The sequence below is a fragment of the Carcharhinus amblyrhynchos genome, chromosome 20 (genome assembly GCF_965287045.1).
Source record: "Carcharhinus amblyrhynchos chromosome 20, sCarAmb.v2.hapA, whole genome shotgun sequence".
Taxonomy (NCBI): domain Eukaryota; kingdom Metazoa; phylum Chordata; class Chondrichthyes; order Carcharhiniformes; family Carcharhinidae; genus Carcharhinus; species Carcharhinus amblyrhynchos.
This window is the reverse complement of record NC_137343.1, coordinates 6,730,823-6,747,594: the sequence shown is the minus strand read 5'-3', so window position 1 is coordinate 6,747,594 and position 16,772 is coordinate 6,730,823. Positions and strand designations below refer to the sequence as shown.

Sequence of the window (16,772 nt, the reverse complement as noted above, 5' to 3'; positions counted from 1 at the left end):
AGCTTATAGTTTCAAAGTCAAATATATCTAATGATATATAATTAATCCTGCAATAAACCAATTTTTGGAATACATCATCTACAAGCTAAAGTAAAGACATATCCAAAATCTGTCATATGAAGTTTGCTGCCTTTATTTTATAAATTCCAGTATTGAGGATTGTCTGTTTCATGAGTCCTTACCGAAACAGAAGAGACTGACACCTGCCAGTTAACAATAGTGCAGTTAAAAGAACAATTTTGTCTTTAAATGTTACCACATATCAAACACATTTTACAAGTTCCAAAATAAGGAGAAAAAAATTGTCACAACACTAATGTCGAACCAGTTCAGAATAAACTGCGAATTCCGGAGCTAATTTTTTTTAAGAAGTTAAACTGCATACTCTTGAATGAAATTCAACACAAAATAATTCTGTCCAGGGTTTATTATTCTGGAATGGTTTCATTTATCATGAAAAATGAACACCCAAATCATCCCAGACTGAAACCAGTGCTCTTACGTCCACTCTGTGCTTTTAACTGTACGTACAGTGAGTTTTTTTTATTGCAGATAATTAACAGCTACTTTCCGAGCTCAATTTTAGGCATTAAAATCTTTGAGCTCATCATTTCTACACAACGGAGAGAATCTGTGCATCCCTTTAATGCCTGAATTTGCTATAAGAGGAACAAAATATATTTGTTCTGTACCATTCTCATCATTTCCATGAAGAATGCAGCAACCTAGCATTTTAAAACATCTACATTACCCAACAGTAAATCTCAACATGCCTTTGAAAGTTACACCGGCTGCATGATTTAGGGGAAAAAGAACATGTCCTCCATGCTTTTTTGAACTTGTAGCAGTGTTCATAAAAACCCTTCCAGGGAGATTCCAGCAGCATGTCCAGAGGTAAAGACATTTGGCAAAATGTCCAACTGAACTTTCTTTGGTTAGAATTAAAAGAAAACAGTTCCTGTTGCAAAAAGCCAATGCAGAAACATCTTGGATCAGATGTTGCAAATTTGAACATCACTTGTTTGTATCAACATGATGTTGTGTTCCGATTTTCTCTGAGTCAGCTGATTCAAATTAAATCACCATGGGGAAACTGGATTTTGAGTAGAAACAGCACCAAAGCAGCAAATCTGTGATGTGCTACGTTAGAAAACAGCAAAAGCTTGAATTTATCAACATGTTTGCAAGACCATCAGAAATAAGAGTGTTTGATTTGGACTCAGAAGTAAAAATTGAGCAGCAATACAGTGCAGATTTACAGAATGTGCCTGGATCTTAATCAGGTTGGAATAAACTCATCTAAATCCCTGTGGGACTCCTGGCCCACATCACTAACCAGTGCATGTTGTTGATATAATACATACTGTGCAAATAAATGCACAACTTGGCTCATTTAACGGATCGATTTAATTCCCAATTGAAAGATTTGGAAATTACATTTGTAACATTTTGCACATGCAGTTGGATCTAAATACAGCCCCTATGTATCAGTTAAATAAGATGTCCATGGCCAAAAACACACTACTTTGTTTAGTTAACTGAACTAAAAAAAATGTTCAGTTATACTGTAGAATTAAATAATACAAAATATTCAGATTACAGCTTCAGGTTTTCAAAGTATTACTTTGAGGTTAATTTTTCGGTTGATTGGTAAACCGCACATACAATTTAATTTACATACATGGCATTCTGCATTGGAACTACATTCCCTCAAACTGGGTCAAAATCCAGGCATTTCCTCTCCATGAGCACCTTGAAAGGACCTACACCACAAGAACTGCAATGGGTCCGGACCACAGCTCTCCACCGCCTTCATGGACAAATAGAGGTTGGCAATAAGCCAATATGCCACAGACGGATAAAAACAAAAATGCAATACGACAATCTCTCGGAAAAATCTGCATGATGGCACAGTGATTAGCACTGCAGCCTCACAGCGCCAGGGACCTGGGTTCAAATCCGACCTCTGTCGGCATGGGTTTCCTTTGGGTGCTCTGGTTTTCTTCTACAATCTGAAGATCATAGAATAAAATCTCTACAGTGAAGGAGGCGGCTATTCGGCCCATCGAGTCTGCACCGATCACAATCCCATCCAGGCATCATCCCCACAAACCCATGCATTTACCCTAGCTAATTCCCCTGACACTGAGGGAGAATTTAGCATGGCCAATCCATCTAACCCATCTGTGGACTGCAGTGCTACCACAAACAATAATAGCAAAGATCCTATAAACAGAATAAAAATAACAGCAAGGTTAGTTAACAGGAGCTACATTCACAGTCAACTCCTCACTGGTCACCAGCTAAAATTTAAACTATCACAGCGTCTGGGCGAAGAAGCCAACCAGGCAACAATTCACTTTTATTCAATGCCATCCCATCAAATGTCACGCACAAGTCATTGCAGGCAGCAACTCACACTTCACACCATTCAATCAGGAGTGTCTCAAACCCTAATCAGTCAGATCACAGTAAGTCACACCACAGGATTATCAAGTATTGATCCACTATATACAGCGGCACCCATTCCCAACACTGAGGATCAGCTGGTGCTCAATTTATTTAATTTTTATAAGTCATGCGAAAAAGATGGTCTTCTGGTGTGGACATCCCAGTGAAGGCATAAAGAGTAGCTACATCACCTCCAGATAATGAGCCTTGACCACCCTGTGTCAACTGAACTGCAGTGTCTGCCTATAACACTTCGGCTTATGGGGTGATCTTTTCATTAAGCAGCCCAAGGTATCAAAGACTGCGCTTCCAACACACTGAATGCTTCAAGAATTTCTTGTATTTATTTTGATTCATTTTAACACAGCAGGTTAAAAATCAGCGTTTCCTGCTTTGGTGGTTGTTGCCGAGATGATTTTGAACAACAATCAGGTTTTTGCCACGGGGCAGCAAATTTGGAAAGGGACAGACCACATCTAACTGAAAGTTCAACATATTATCTACAAACTCCAGCTACTCACCAGCTTGTAGGAAATTTAAGTTTTGTTCTTACCTGCTACAAGCATTTATTTTTTAAATAAAGAGAGTGTCATAGCAATACAGAACCCAGTGGCAGTTGTGAGATGCCATATCATTCGTATGGAACTATGAAGCTTCTGATCTGTTAAATTTACAATCCTAGGATGTCTCAAAGTACACCACGGCCAATGGAGTGTGTGTTATCGCTGTGCAACGAAGGAAGAGAGACAGAATTCCTAGCCATCCTAGTAAGGATGTATCTTTAATCGCTTGGGATGTTTTTCCAAGTTAAAGACCCAATCTAAATGCAAGCAGCTGCTGCTAGCTGCTGGTACTGGAGATGCATTAGGAGCAGATCTCTCGGGCATAACTGGTGCCTGGTACTGAGACACCAGAGAAAGAGACAATTAATAGAAAGGAAGGGTCAGCTGTTGCCAGGAACTAAGTCTTCTGAATACTATCCAAGTTTTTAGTTTGAGTATCATTGTGGATTCTCAAAACAGCAGGGGGAATTCAATTCATTCAGAATTTGAAAATATACAAATACTGAAATACAATATTGTGTGGACTGCGCTGCTAGTTACAATGCCTACTTCACAAAGTTGCATGTAACATCAAGGATGCGGTTGTCTTTTGAAAAAATAGATGTCATCAAAGTTTTTCATCTTGCACTCATCAGGACAATTCACCAGAATATCAAATGTAAAGGGAACAATAATTTATACTACATGAGATCACGAGAAGAAAGTGTTGATTGCTAAGTAGACTGACAATCGAGGTGCTGCCAAGGAGAAGGGACCAGGTAAATAATGACTGACAGTTAACTGCCAAGCTTTGTGCAAAGTCAAACCAGGCAGGTTGAATCTGATTAATCAAGGCATTGCCCCGTTCACAACAGGCGAGATAACAATGATGGCCAACCAGCCTATGCCTGTAAAACTCAAAATAGCGTGTCAAATATTAGATGGGGTTCTGTGATTGGACAACATTTGCTAAACAATCCTGAGTCTATGAATTATACTGATAACAATTCAAGATTATTAGTTGGACTCGCAGTGTGGTGCACTTACTAGAAGCAACAAATATTAAGATAGGGCCCTGTTCTTAGGAGACATAGAGCACACACAACTGAACAAATAGGTGACAGCAATTTGCTGATTCATTCTCAATACCTTGATAAGAGTCAAGCTCTGCTGGTTTAAATTTAGATAAAGCTTGGTGGTTAATTATCAGTCATCAGTTAAACAGTGTATTCTCCATGGCAATGTCGCTACCATTCAGAGGCCACTTGCTAAATAATCAGCACTTTCTTCTCATGAAACATACATTGTTGTTCCCTTACATTTAGTATTTTTGTGAATTGACCTGATGAGTACAAGACAAAAAAGCTTCGACAACGTCTTTTTTTAAGCAACACTCAAGTTCTGCACTACCAAACAAGCATTTGGATATAGATGTATTTATACTGGAATTTGATAACGTCCAACCCCACTCCAGCACTTAACTCAATCTAGGCCTATATTTCAGTGCAATATTCAGGGTTATATTGCTCAAGGTGCCAACCTACAGTGGTAGGATAGATCCTGTTGTCCTGTTTTATATTCCTGCATAAAACACCATCAAAAAGTGAGCTAACTCGTGCATTGTATTGCTGTCTGGGAGTCTTTCTCTCTGCAGTTTTGTTTGGCTACAGAACACTGACCACTCTGGAAATATGCTTTGTTGTGAGGCAATTTGGACATTCCAAGAACATGATAAAGTGCAGCATAAACAACAAGAGGAAGAAATTTTGCATACTACCCAAGAACTGTCATATTCAGAGACATTTCCGGATATTTAACAACATTGCATCTTGAACTGATAAATTGGCACTCACTCAGTCTCAGCTCTGAAGATTTGATTACACCAACCTAACCCGTAATCACAAACAGCTCTTTCAATGCAAGAATCTCACTTACCTTTTGTAGTTTGTAATGTTTGAAATGCACGTTATTATTTAACTTCACTGCTCACTAAAATAAGAAACAGAATGTTGGAAATATGCAGACAGAGGCAGGTTATTGAAAAATGCTGGAGACACTCAGGAGGTCTGATAGCGTTTATGGAGGGGGATAAACTGAATTAATCTTTCAGTCAATTACCTTAATTTTTGTTGCTGTTTCCAGCATTTCCGTTTGTATTTCAGATTTCTAATTTCCTGTTTTATTTTACCCATCAATCTTCAGCTCAGGACTTCCCAAAGTGTGGGTGGGGACCACGAGATGAGACTTTGGTGTCGTGAGCTCAGAGGCTGTTGTGAAACTCAAGCTAAGTGCAAGAACCTGTTCATATCATTTACTTTTCTATTGGTGAATGTAACTTAATCTGAGGCCTGATCGCTGCTCCAAAGTAGGTGTTTCTTTTTTAAACAATTCCACCCCTACCCCACCCAACAGCATCAATTCAGAAGCCCAAACACATTCACCCCCAGCAATCATAGATAACTCACATTAACTCTGAGGCATTAAAGCAGGTCATACAGGGAAAAAAATTGGGAAGCACTGCACTAACTCTTTAAACAAATGTCTTTGAAAAAAGTCTTGACATAACTTTCATGGATAAATGTGCAGGATACCTAACAGTCTACAACTCAACGCAGATTAGAAGATTGATGCAAATTGTGATTCAGATATAACACTGATCATCAGTTAACACCGTACTAAATCCAACAGCACACTGAAGCATTTAAATAGTAGCTATTGCTGGGGACTCAGACTAGTAGACTGCTTTTAATCAGCATAAAACATGCCATTTTTCAAGCAAAGGTTGCCAGTTTAGCAGTGCTTATACAGCACTGAAATAATATTGCAGAGAATAGAGATCTCCACAAACACTGTACAGCCTTGCCATAGAATCACAATGTTTGCTATCCACAACTCAAAACCAAACCCAAGTGGGTGAGTGAGAGAGAAGGTGCCACTTACAATGGCTGCTGGACACACGGGACATTTGGTGATGACCTCATTGGGAAGCCACAATTGAATGGCAGAGCAGACCCGATGGACCCGTGTGGCCTAATTCAGCTCCTATCTGTTATGGTCTTAAAAACGCATTGGAAATGTATAAGGTGAGTGCTTGCTGCAATTCATGCAAGTGAGATAATGGAGAGCTGTGATTGACCACGGAACCATAAACTAGCTTGAACTGTAGCCTCCAGAACAAGGAAATAAGGTGTACAAGAAAAGTGAATATTGGTTGAGAACATACACTAGGAGGATGGTAGCAAACTTTGGGAGAACATTGACTTGTGAAACAGGCAAACACATGGCATATGAAATTTAATGCAGATGCATTTCAGGAGGAAGGAGGAGGAGAAATGAGGCATCACCAACAAAATGGAATAATTTTTAACAGGGTACAAGAGAAATCTGGCATTTTATGTAAATTAGTCTTTGAAGGAGTCAGGACAAGGGCAGCACAGTGGTTAGCATTGCTGTCGCACAGCGTGAGCGACCTGGGTTCAATTCCAGCCTTGGGTGACTGCCAGTGTGGAGTTTGCACATTCTCCCCATGTCTGTGTGGGTTTCCTCTGGGTGCTCAGATTTCTTCCCACAGTCCAAAGATGTACTGATTAGGTTGATTGGCCACACTAAATTGATCTTAGTGCCAAGGGGATTAGCAGGCTAAATGTGTGGGGTTACAGAAATAGGGTGTGGGTGGGTTTGTGGTCAGTACAGATTTGATGGGCTGAATGGCCTCTTCTGTACTGTAGGGATTAAATGACAAATCAAGAAGGCTGAAAAAGGAACGTAGATGCAACCCCAGGCTTTATAAACAAAGATGTCATACAAAAAAGCAAGCAAGTTGTGTTAAGCCCTTAGAAAACATTGTTCTAGCCTCAGTGGAGTGGTGTATTCAATTCTACACTGCTCTTGCAGAAGGGCAGAGATTTGCTAGAACCGTACCAGGGATGAAGGTTTTAGTTACATCCAAACAAAAGATTTTAAAGTTTAAAGTCTATTTATCAGTGTGACAAGTAGGCTTACATCAACACTACAATCAAGTTACTGTGAAAATCCCTTGGTTGCTGCACTCCGGCACCTGCTCGGGTACACAGAGAAAATTTAGCATGGCCAACAAATCTAACCAGCACGTCTTTCGGACTGTGGAAACCAAGCACGCAGAAGAAACCCACGCAGACACAGGAGGAACATGCAGACTCCGCACGGACGATGATCCAAGTTGGGAATTGAACCCGGGTCCCTGAAGCTGTGAGGCAGCAATGCTAACCACTGTGCCACCATGCCAACAAGATAAGTTTGCGTTGCTCTCCTTAGGGCAAAAAAGGTTATGAGAGATTTAATAAAGATATTTAAAAATTATGAAAGATTCTGACAAGAATTGATAAGGAAAAGCTTTATAGTAATTGATAAAGGATCAAAGTGAGAAGATATTCTTTTAAATAAATGCAGCAACTTATGGTGATCTGGAACACGCTGTCTGAAAGGATGAGTGAAGCAGATTCAACAATAACTTCTTAAAGGGAATACTTGAGAGAGGAATATTTGAAAACAAAATATATGCCAGACTCTGGAGAAACAGCAGGGTAGTGAGACTAATTCAATAACTTTCTCAAAGTGCCAGAACAGAAAAGTCTGAATGGCATGATTCTAAGCACCACAGAGCCGGCACAAGGATATCTGCCTCTCTAGGGGAAGCTTCAGCCCAACGACAGCGCTCCCACAATTAATTTTTGAATCTAGTAAAATGGACCCACTCTCACTCAATTACTAAAAGCTGTAAGATACACAGGTATTGTTCCCCACAGCCTGCCTTCAAGCTTTGCTCTGGTCTGTGTCTCTCGAGTCCTATCCCACTGTTCTGCTCTGGGTCACCCGAGCGCTGGTTAGATTCGCGCATTCCGTCCCTGCATCACTCATGAGACATTAAACCACATCATGAGATCATAAACTGGGCTGGGATGAGGAAAGGAAGGGAAAGTAATCAGATGATCAGTAAGCAAGCAGAGGGAAACAGTCAGGAGGCTGCAGCGGTTCGGTGGAGCTGAGTAATAGTTGCCTGCTGTTATTGCCTGCTAGAAAATTCCAAAAGGACAAGGGAGGGAGGAGGGATAGAACGGAAACTGAATAGTGCCCTGCCTGCATGCACTTGGTTAAGTTTCTCATATTCATTTTGCGTCTTAGCGATATAATTTTAAAGCTTTAGACTTCATTTTTTGCCATGATGCCAATTCTGGCATGCTGGGGCTGCCGTTTCCCCAAATCTTGCGGCCCTAAGTGACCACCAAGTGGTTGCACCAGCTCTGATGTGGCACAGATTAGAAATCAGAGGGAGCATCACTGAGTACTCAAGTGTGGGTCTTGTTTTAGGTGCCCAGTTTCCAAGGGAACAGACTGGGTCTCTATTTCCTACTGAGGGTTCCATACCAACAGGACAGGAAAATTAAAACTTTCTAAAATTTGGAAAAATGCAAATTAAAATTATGCATCATTATCACAAAATAGTATTTGTAAGCTCCTTAAATATCTTGCCTAAAATCAGGGTAGCCTCAGATCAGGTTATAAACCCCCATAAGCATTTATATAAGATGGATTGTTCCAGTGTTAAAACACATACTCATTTCGAATAGTGATCTATAAAATATTAAATGGCAATTACAATTTATCCAAATAAAGTGCTTGTATAAAAGACCCAGGCTGAGATATTAATTGAGAAGCAAGTGTCCCAGTTGAGTAATTCAGCTGTGAACCTAGTTTATTTTCTGGCTTTATTCCTTTGGATAAAATAATCATTTACAGCTGGAATTAAAATTTAGATGGCTCAAATAAATATGCTAAATAAATCAAATTCCCTGATCCATAAAAGCTGGCCCTGGATTTAAGATACAGAAGCACTGGAGTGAATATGTCTTTGCAAACTGTGACGAGCTCTTCCACGTTAAGAAGTTAAATCACTACCTAGAATTTGAAGTACAGAAACAGGTCGATGCAGGTGTTTGTGGTTGACACAAGCCTCTTCCTACCCAATCACAAAAGCTTTCTTCCTTTCCACCATATGTACTTTTCATTGCTACCCCTTAAATGCATCCATAATATTTGCCTCAACTATTACACAATGATAGCAAGTTCCATTTTCTCACCATTCCCTGGGCAATCAAGCAGAAGTTATAACGCACACCTTGGCTGGCAAAATAAGATTTGAAATAACCTAAATGCAATTTCCTTTCATCACCTCAACTTCTTTCCGATGGAAAAGCTCCTAATTGGGGTACAGATCCACAGAGAGCTTCTGACATCTCAGTGATCATTTCTTGACTGAAGACTAGACATTTGAGTTTGCCAGATGGTCCACTGTAGAATGGATCATGGCTAAGCAAATATTATTGTCACTTGTCTATGCTCCAGCAGGAAGTCCCTGGGAAGTGGGTTATCAGATTGTTTTCTTGTCCAGGGACTTTGAAACCAACTGCTGCGGCCTCCCCTCAATCTTAAGCGAGATCAGCTAACATGATCTAGAAGTCAAGCTTGGGACATGACTCTCATTATGGCTTAGTGTCTTGCAGTAAATTTACCCATCCCGTATGTTCTGCTTTAATGTACTCATCGGCTGTTAATTTTAGTTCAAACCTCAAAGATTTCAGCCTCATAGCTTCCCTCCAACTAAAAAATGGAAGCTTATCTTAAACACTTTCTATTGAAGGGCCTGATGGTTAGTTTATCCAAGGGTTACAGAGTCATTCAAACCAGGAAGGTATCATGACATCACTAAGATTTTGGGTTGTGACAGATCTTAAAATTAAATTCAGGCCAATCAGTGGAATCAGGAAGGATTTATTTTCACACAATGGATACTATAAATCGAGATGCTCACCTCCAAAAACTCTGTGGATGCTGGGACAATAGAATTTAAGACAGATTTTTTGTCGGGCAAGTTATAAATGCTATGGAGCAAAGGCTGGTTATTGGCCACGATCTCAGTGAATATTAGAACAGACTTGATGGCTGAATGACCTCCTATTCTTAAGTGTTCTCATGTCATGGTGTTAAATAAGAAGAATAAAAGTCAGTCAGGGTTCCCACAACTGCTTGGGGCTTAATAACTGACATTGGACAAGGAACGGTTCAGGGTTATCCACAATGCTCCCACTGTCAAATAACCTACTGACGTTCACTAATACGACTCCTTAAACGTAGGAAGGTCCCTCAATCAAGATAGTCTAGTGTGTCCAACATCCAAAGAACCGTAGCTCAGGTAAGGAACCTCAAGAGGGTAAAGAAAATCTGAGGAAGACCTCCAAGCTTTGGAGAAAACCCTGAAGAAAATCATTCCAAATAATCAGAACAATCTGTTTCTTTCTGAAGCCAAATGATGTTTGTATTAGGAGGAAGTATGAAGTCAAACAAAGGCAAGCCCTGAATACAGATTTACGGGAAGCTTTCACTTAAAATGCAACCCACTGCAATTTAAACTTATGCTTAGTTTCTATAAAAGATACTGTTCAAATACTGTCAGAGGTCATCTCAGTGGGGAATGCTTCAGAAAGCAGGAAATTTTACTTGTGTTTTTTTGCTATGCTCAAGTCATTGGGTTGCCCTCGACAATGGTCCAATAAAAGTAACATTTCTAAAAAATGTTTCAGCTCCAGTTGTTTCAAGCTTAAATAAAAAATATACTCCTATATTGACTGCACAGCAGTAAAAGAACATCAAGAATAATCAATTTTATGTGGAAAATGTGATATTACAGTAGTATACAGCAGAGCAAACATTTGCAGGCTTTGCTCTGAAACTGCGCACTTTTTTTAATATAGAACATTTTTTTAATAAATGTCAAAGCACAAGATTCCTACCACATGACAGAAAAATGGATGTACTCCCTGCCAGTCGACTGATCTTGCTCTCATCTTTTAGGCATAATAAATTTTACAATGGCCCACAGCCTCACAGGTTGATTGTATAAAAAAGATTCCTAAAGACAACTCTTGATGTTCGAATGCAGTCCATCTTTATCTCCAGGGACTGCATGGCTCTGATGTCAAGAAACCTCAGTTCTTGAAGCGTGTTTGTTCACAGATGTGGTTGAATTTCCTGGAAGGAAAAAGACAAAAGGTTTTTGAAAAGTGGCAAAAGTTCTTTAATTTGACTCATTTCAAAGCAACCTATTTTCCCAATCAAAATTAATTCCAGTTTATATTACAAGAAACAATCCATATGTATGCATCAGGGTGAATTTTTCTGGTCTGCCTGCCACAGGAATCATAGTGGGCAAGGGGCAGATCCTAGAAAGGCCCGTTGACCTCATGCGGCATTTTCTAGTTTCGGGGCGATCATGACCGGAAAATCCCACCCATCATGTGCAACTTGGCTGTTTCATACAATGAGTGTATTTGTTGGTTGCAAGTAACCACATTTAGAGCATCTTTAGAGTTGCAAAATATCCTAAGGTGCTTCATCAACATTGAGTCACAAAAGACGACATCAGGACTTGCAATTGAAAGCTTAGTAGAAGAGGCAAGTTTTGAGGAATGTCTTGAAGGAAAGGAGAGAAGAGGATATACTTAGGAAGGGGATTCCAGATCTTAGGGTCTAGGCACCTGAAGGCACAACATCAACGGTGGGTTGAAGAATACTTGAGGTGAATAAGAAGCCAGAATTGGGGAAACACAGCATTAAAACATGGAACAGTGGATTACAACTGAATAATCTATTAACAAAAACTCTTGGCTTCCAAATGGAGAAGTTGAGAATTTATAATCAGATGTGAATTTGATGCATTAGGGAAGCCAATTAACTCTATTTTTCAGATTAGTCTCAGATTGAGCAATAGCATTTGTTGCTGTCTGAAATTTATTTTATGAGCAAACATCCGGAGCAATAGCTCATTTCAGATTGTTCTTCACAGCAAACCAATATTTGAGCAGATGTCTGCTCTGGTTTTGTTAAACTCTGCAGCCCTACATTGTCAGGCCATAAAACACAGCTTCTCCATAGTTACAAATAGTTTTCCTTTATGTTTATTAGGCAAATGGTATCAAGGTAAAGACTATTTTTATTACATAACATACTTACTGGAATGTGGCATCACCTTTTTGTAATAATACATCCTCTGACTGACTATAAGCAATGCCATTGGGCATTCACTTTGTAAATTTTGTTATTCAAACAGAAACCCACAAAGCACTTGCAGTGAAATTAGCATCTTTATTGCTACAGTACTTCAAATCCCTATGTGGAATTTCATCTTTCTCATGCCATCTCTTTTCATACCACCCTCCACTTCACACCTCTCATTGCTCAGAATAGCTCATCTATCCACATCAAGTCATTTCCACATCTGCATTTGCTGATCCCGTCTCCCTACATTTCATGCAGTCTCTCTTCCCATGTCGTCACCCATCCCTCCTGTCCTATGCCCTCCCCCATGTCGTGCCCTTCATTCCCACTGCCACCTCACTCTCCCTTTACTTGCTCAGAGGCATTCCATTCCCCCCTTCCTCCCCAACCCTCTCCTCCTCTTGTATCAGCCCCTTCAGCCTATCCTCCCACACACAGTCCCATGCTTTCCAACATATGCAGCCACCTTTTGTCCCTGAGGCTGTCTCCATCACTCCTCAACCCCATATTGTCCCCATTCCTCTATCATCATAGAGCCCACAATCAAAGCCGGAGAACATGGAACAGCAAGGGCTAGGCATCAATAAGTGAGGTCATGTAGGAGCAGGGTCCAAGGGCCAATAAGCAAAAGCAGGAGGTAGAGACAACCAGAACCCAGTCATTTAGCCATGGAATTGCAAGAGCAGAGAGTCAGTAAGTCAACTGGGTGCTCCAGGCTCCACCCACCAAATTAAAACACTGCTCAATCAAAAATGCAGACAAACTTGTGCATTATTATAGATTAAGTGGCCATGGTAGATTTCATGAAGTTCTAACCAGGCTTGAGACCAGCTGTAAAGTGACAGGCAAATGGTCAAGCAAGAAAATAAATAATTAATGTATTTGGTACTTACATGGCATGATGTGCTTTAACCTGCGTGCGACAGTTTCGACCCCAGTAGCAATTTGGACGTGTAGTTACAGACTCTACAAGATCAAGCAGTTGTAATTTAAACTAAAATTGCTAAAAGAATAGACAAGATTATTTTGAAAGACCTCAATAGCTCTTTTCATTGCACAGGGTAAAACATGAGAAATAGGCCTATGTAGCTTTCCTGCTGAAAAGAACATATAAACTAGGAGCTGGAGTAGCATCTGGCCCCTCGAGCCTGCTCCGCATTTCAATAAGATCATGGCTGATCTTTTCGTGGACTCAGCTCCAGTTATCCGCCCACTCACCATATCCTTTAATTCCTTTACTGTTCAAAAATCTATCAATCTCTACCTTAAATGAGGTAGCCTCAACTGTTTCACTAGGCAGGAATTCCACAGATTCACAAACCTTTGGTTGAAGAAGTTCCTCCTCAACTCAGTCCTAAATCTACTCTCCCTTATTTTGAGTGTATAAATCAGTATACAAATGAGTGTTCTTTTGAATATACACCCATCAGTGCACATACTAAATTATAATACACTCAACTCAAATGCAGTAAAGGAGATGGTGCCAGAGTGAGACAACTTCTTTCAAGCTGTGCCCAGCATACCTTATGCTTTGTCTGTATAGTGTATAAGAAACAATACTTTTCACTGTATAGTAATACATGCGACAATATTAATTCAAATCAAACCATGTCTAATTTAGAAATATATACTTGAATATTGTGGAAATGAGATATGAAGCTTTTTGTTTTGCGTTCAAGGGAAAGACAACAATTCACGAGAATTTAATGTTGATTGGTTGACAAGTAGACTCTGATTGGTAGAGGTGTTGCCATCAAAAACGTACCAGTTGATAGTGACCGACAAAACTGCCAAGCTGTGTTTGCTACTTAAACCAGACAGTTAACCCTGATTGGTCAAGGCATTGCCCTGAATCAGCAAGTGGCTGTTGAGAAACCAGACTTCTTTTGAAAACAAATTTCCAGTTGATATCCTTAAAATTCCTGAGGATTTATGCAACAAATAATATATTTCCTAAGAAAATTTGAAAAATAAATTTAATTTAAAGCAATGTATTAATTTGTTGAATTTGCCACAATCAAAGCTGTTTAGGAAGATACCTGTACATTTATTGATGGCTTTCCTCAATGTTAACATTGTAACTATATTTATCTTCCTTAAAACTTTGTTCAAATAATAGTGGCTGAACTTTTAAGATTTCAAATGGCCCGCAGGTACTTTGAGGCATCCTGAAGACACACCTAGGAACAGCATAAATGCAGATTACAGCTTCCTTACAAACTGACAAGTCATTAAATGGAACTAACCTGGAAGTTCTGCAGCAGGAATATTCTGCCTGTACTGATAAGCCAGCTCACGGAAACTGTGTAGTCCACAACAGTAACAAAGGACAACATTTGTTGTAATATGATAATCTGTTTTTAAAAGATAAAAAAAATGCAGATAGTGCTCGTCGATGGAATTAAAGGCCCTATTGTCTTCAGTTTACAAGATAAGCTTCTAATTTCTCATTCCATTCTCATTTATTAAACAGTGCAAAAATGTCAAATTTAAAAGAAATCGAACACTAGCTAACAGCACTTTTCTCTCCAACTGAAAGCTCTCATGTAGTCACTACAATTTACTGAGGTAATAATGCTGTAGGATCTCATTAGTTCTACTCTTGAAACTTAAACACAAAAATCAAGGCTACCACTCCGGTATAATGTACATTTTTTCAGATGAGATGTTAAACTGAGGTCCTGTCTGCCCTGTCAGGTGGAAGCAGAAGATCCCCTGACACTATTTCAAAGGGCAATGAAGATCTTCTTGGTACCCGGCACAATATCTATCCCTCAAACATCATCATTAAAACAGCTTATCTTGTTGCTATCCCATTCCTGTTTGTGGGATCATGCTGTGTGCAAACTGGCTACCACATTTTCTACACTACAACTTCAGGTACTTCAAAACATTTGCAACGACATTAATATCTTTATTACAATAGCACTCTAATTTACTGAGGTTAATATCACTGGCTTCATTGGCTGCAAAGCTTTTTAGAATTTGCTGCGGCCATGAAAGTTGCTACAGAAATGCAAGACCTTCATTAAACAGTTTTTACTAATATTTTTAACGTTTTATTACTATGCTCATCAACATTTTAATTGCAAGTGTATGTTCCAGTTAGATATACCTGCAAGAGCAAACTTCCCTCTCTGAAGGGCCAATAGACTTTCTTGCAACATCTCTTTCCAAGTAAGGCCTCTAGATGCAAGGTAGTTCTGAAAGGTAATGCCAAGGCATATGAGATTATGGTTAAATCAAGTATCAATACATGCAAAGGCATGTCTGCTATCCAGTTCCAAACTTATTCTGCTCCTGAAGTGTCAAGTTTAACCTTTCATTGGTTCAGCACAGAGCAGGAGACAGAGAACAATTCTCTAAAAAGAAATGAAGCTCTGTTTTGATAATGGGGGTTAAAAGATGTCAAGTAACTCTCATTAGATTATCACAATCTGTTGCAATTATGCCACAACTTTTCTACACTAACTGGAAGTGAATCTAATTCTTGAAAGGAAGGATAAAGGAAGGATATTCGCATTTTGAAAAAAGGCAGGATCATTTATGCAGCCCACAAAAGGAGTTGTGCAGTTTTAAACAACTGAGGGAGCACAGATATAGAGCAGAATAGGAGGCTTGGGAGTAGGCAACCTGCCTCAGTCAGGATAAGTATGTCATCTCAGGAGAAAACCTAAGGCACATTGGCTAAATGTAAGGCACACTGACTAACCAAACTGCCAACTTTCTGCGAACTGAACTCACAGCTTGGCCCATTTGGTGTCAGACTTAACCTCTCAAATCTAATGGGTTCAAATCCGACTGAAGGATCATGTAATCCTACTGGAATAGACAGACACTCCCCCAGTGTCTTGGCTAACATCCTTTTCTTGACCCACACCAAGAACAGATTACCTGGCTGATGATCTCATCACTGTTTGGAGGACCATACTCTGGACAAAACGCTGCTGTGTTTAGTTACAAACAACGACTGCCTTTTAGAACATAACATAAGAAATAGGGGCAGGAATAGGCCATCTAGCCCTTCGAGCCTGCCCCGCCATTCAATAAGATCATGGCTGACCTGAAGTGGATCAGTTCCACTTACCCGCCTGCTTCCCATAACCCTTAATTCCCTTATCGTTTTGAACTGCTTTCAGGTGTTTGGTTAAGCACCATCCATCTATCTTTCTTCTTTATGCTTTGGATAATAAGTCTCCAATTCAGGAAGTGGGTAGTACATCACATTTTCAATTCCTAGTGACAAAGACTTACTCTTCTCCCTAACTGAATGGGAAACATCAGAGCCACTCCAGGTCACTCTTCCACACCTCTCCCACAACACTGGCAATAAAGGCACGTGAAACATCGAGTCCACCTGCCCGACTGTCACATGAAGAACATGCACCCCAAGGACAACCAAGGACAGGTAGTGAAACAAAAGCATTAAAAAAAAGGGAGTCTGTTTACAAAGGGCAGCTTACCTTCAGAATGTCTGATTCGTAGCTATTGTTGTTTAATATTCCATCCAAACATTTCTCTCCAAAATTTACATCTGTCAAAAATATTATTATCCAGTCAGAACTCTCAAAAGTTCAGATTTAAAATTCATAAAAAAACCCTAACAAAAGGTTTATATCAGCTTTGCTTCTCAGCACTTGGCCCTGGATCAGTCCCGGAAAACCTAACTCAGAATACAGGACAACGGGC

At 39.8% G+C, this 16,772-nt stretch overlaps 1 protein-coding gene across 1 annotated transcript in view; it reads right to left on the bottom strand.

The window, feature by feature from the left end:
* Positions 1–10,670: 10,670 nt before the first annotated feature.
* Positions 10,671–16,772, bottom strand: part of chfr (checkpoint with forkhead and ring finger domains, E3 ubiquitin protein ligase) — a 28,752-nt gene continuing 22,650 nt past the window's right edge. Inside the window, exons 12-16 of the mRNA XM_080208017.1 lie at positions 16,547–16,617; positions 15,199–15,286; positions 14,330–14,437; positions 12,977–13,049; positions 10,671–11,057 (exon numbers count right to left, since the gene is read on the bottom strand). Of these exons, the coding sequence (XP_080064143.1) occupies positions 11,015–11,057; positions 12,977–13,049; positions 14,330–14,437; positions 15,199–15,286; positions 16,547–16,617 (383 nt within the window). The 3' untranslated portion in view covers positions 10,671–11,014. The remainder of the gene's footprint in view (positions 11,058–12,976; positions 13,050–14,329; positions 14,438–15,198; positions 15,287–16,546; positions 16,618–16,772) is intronic.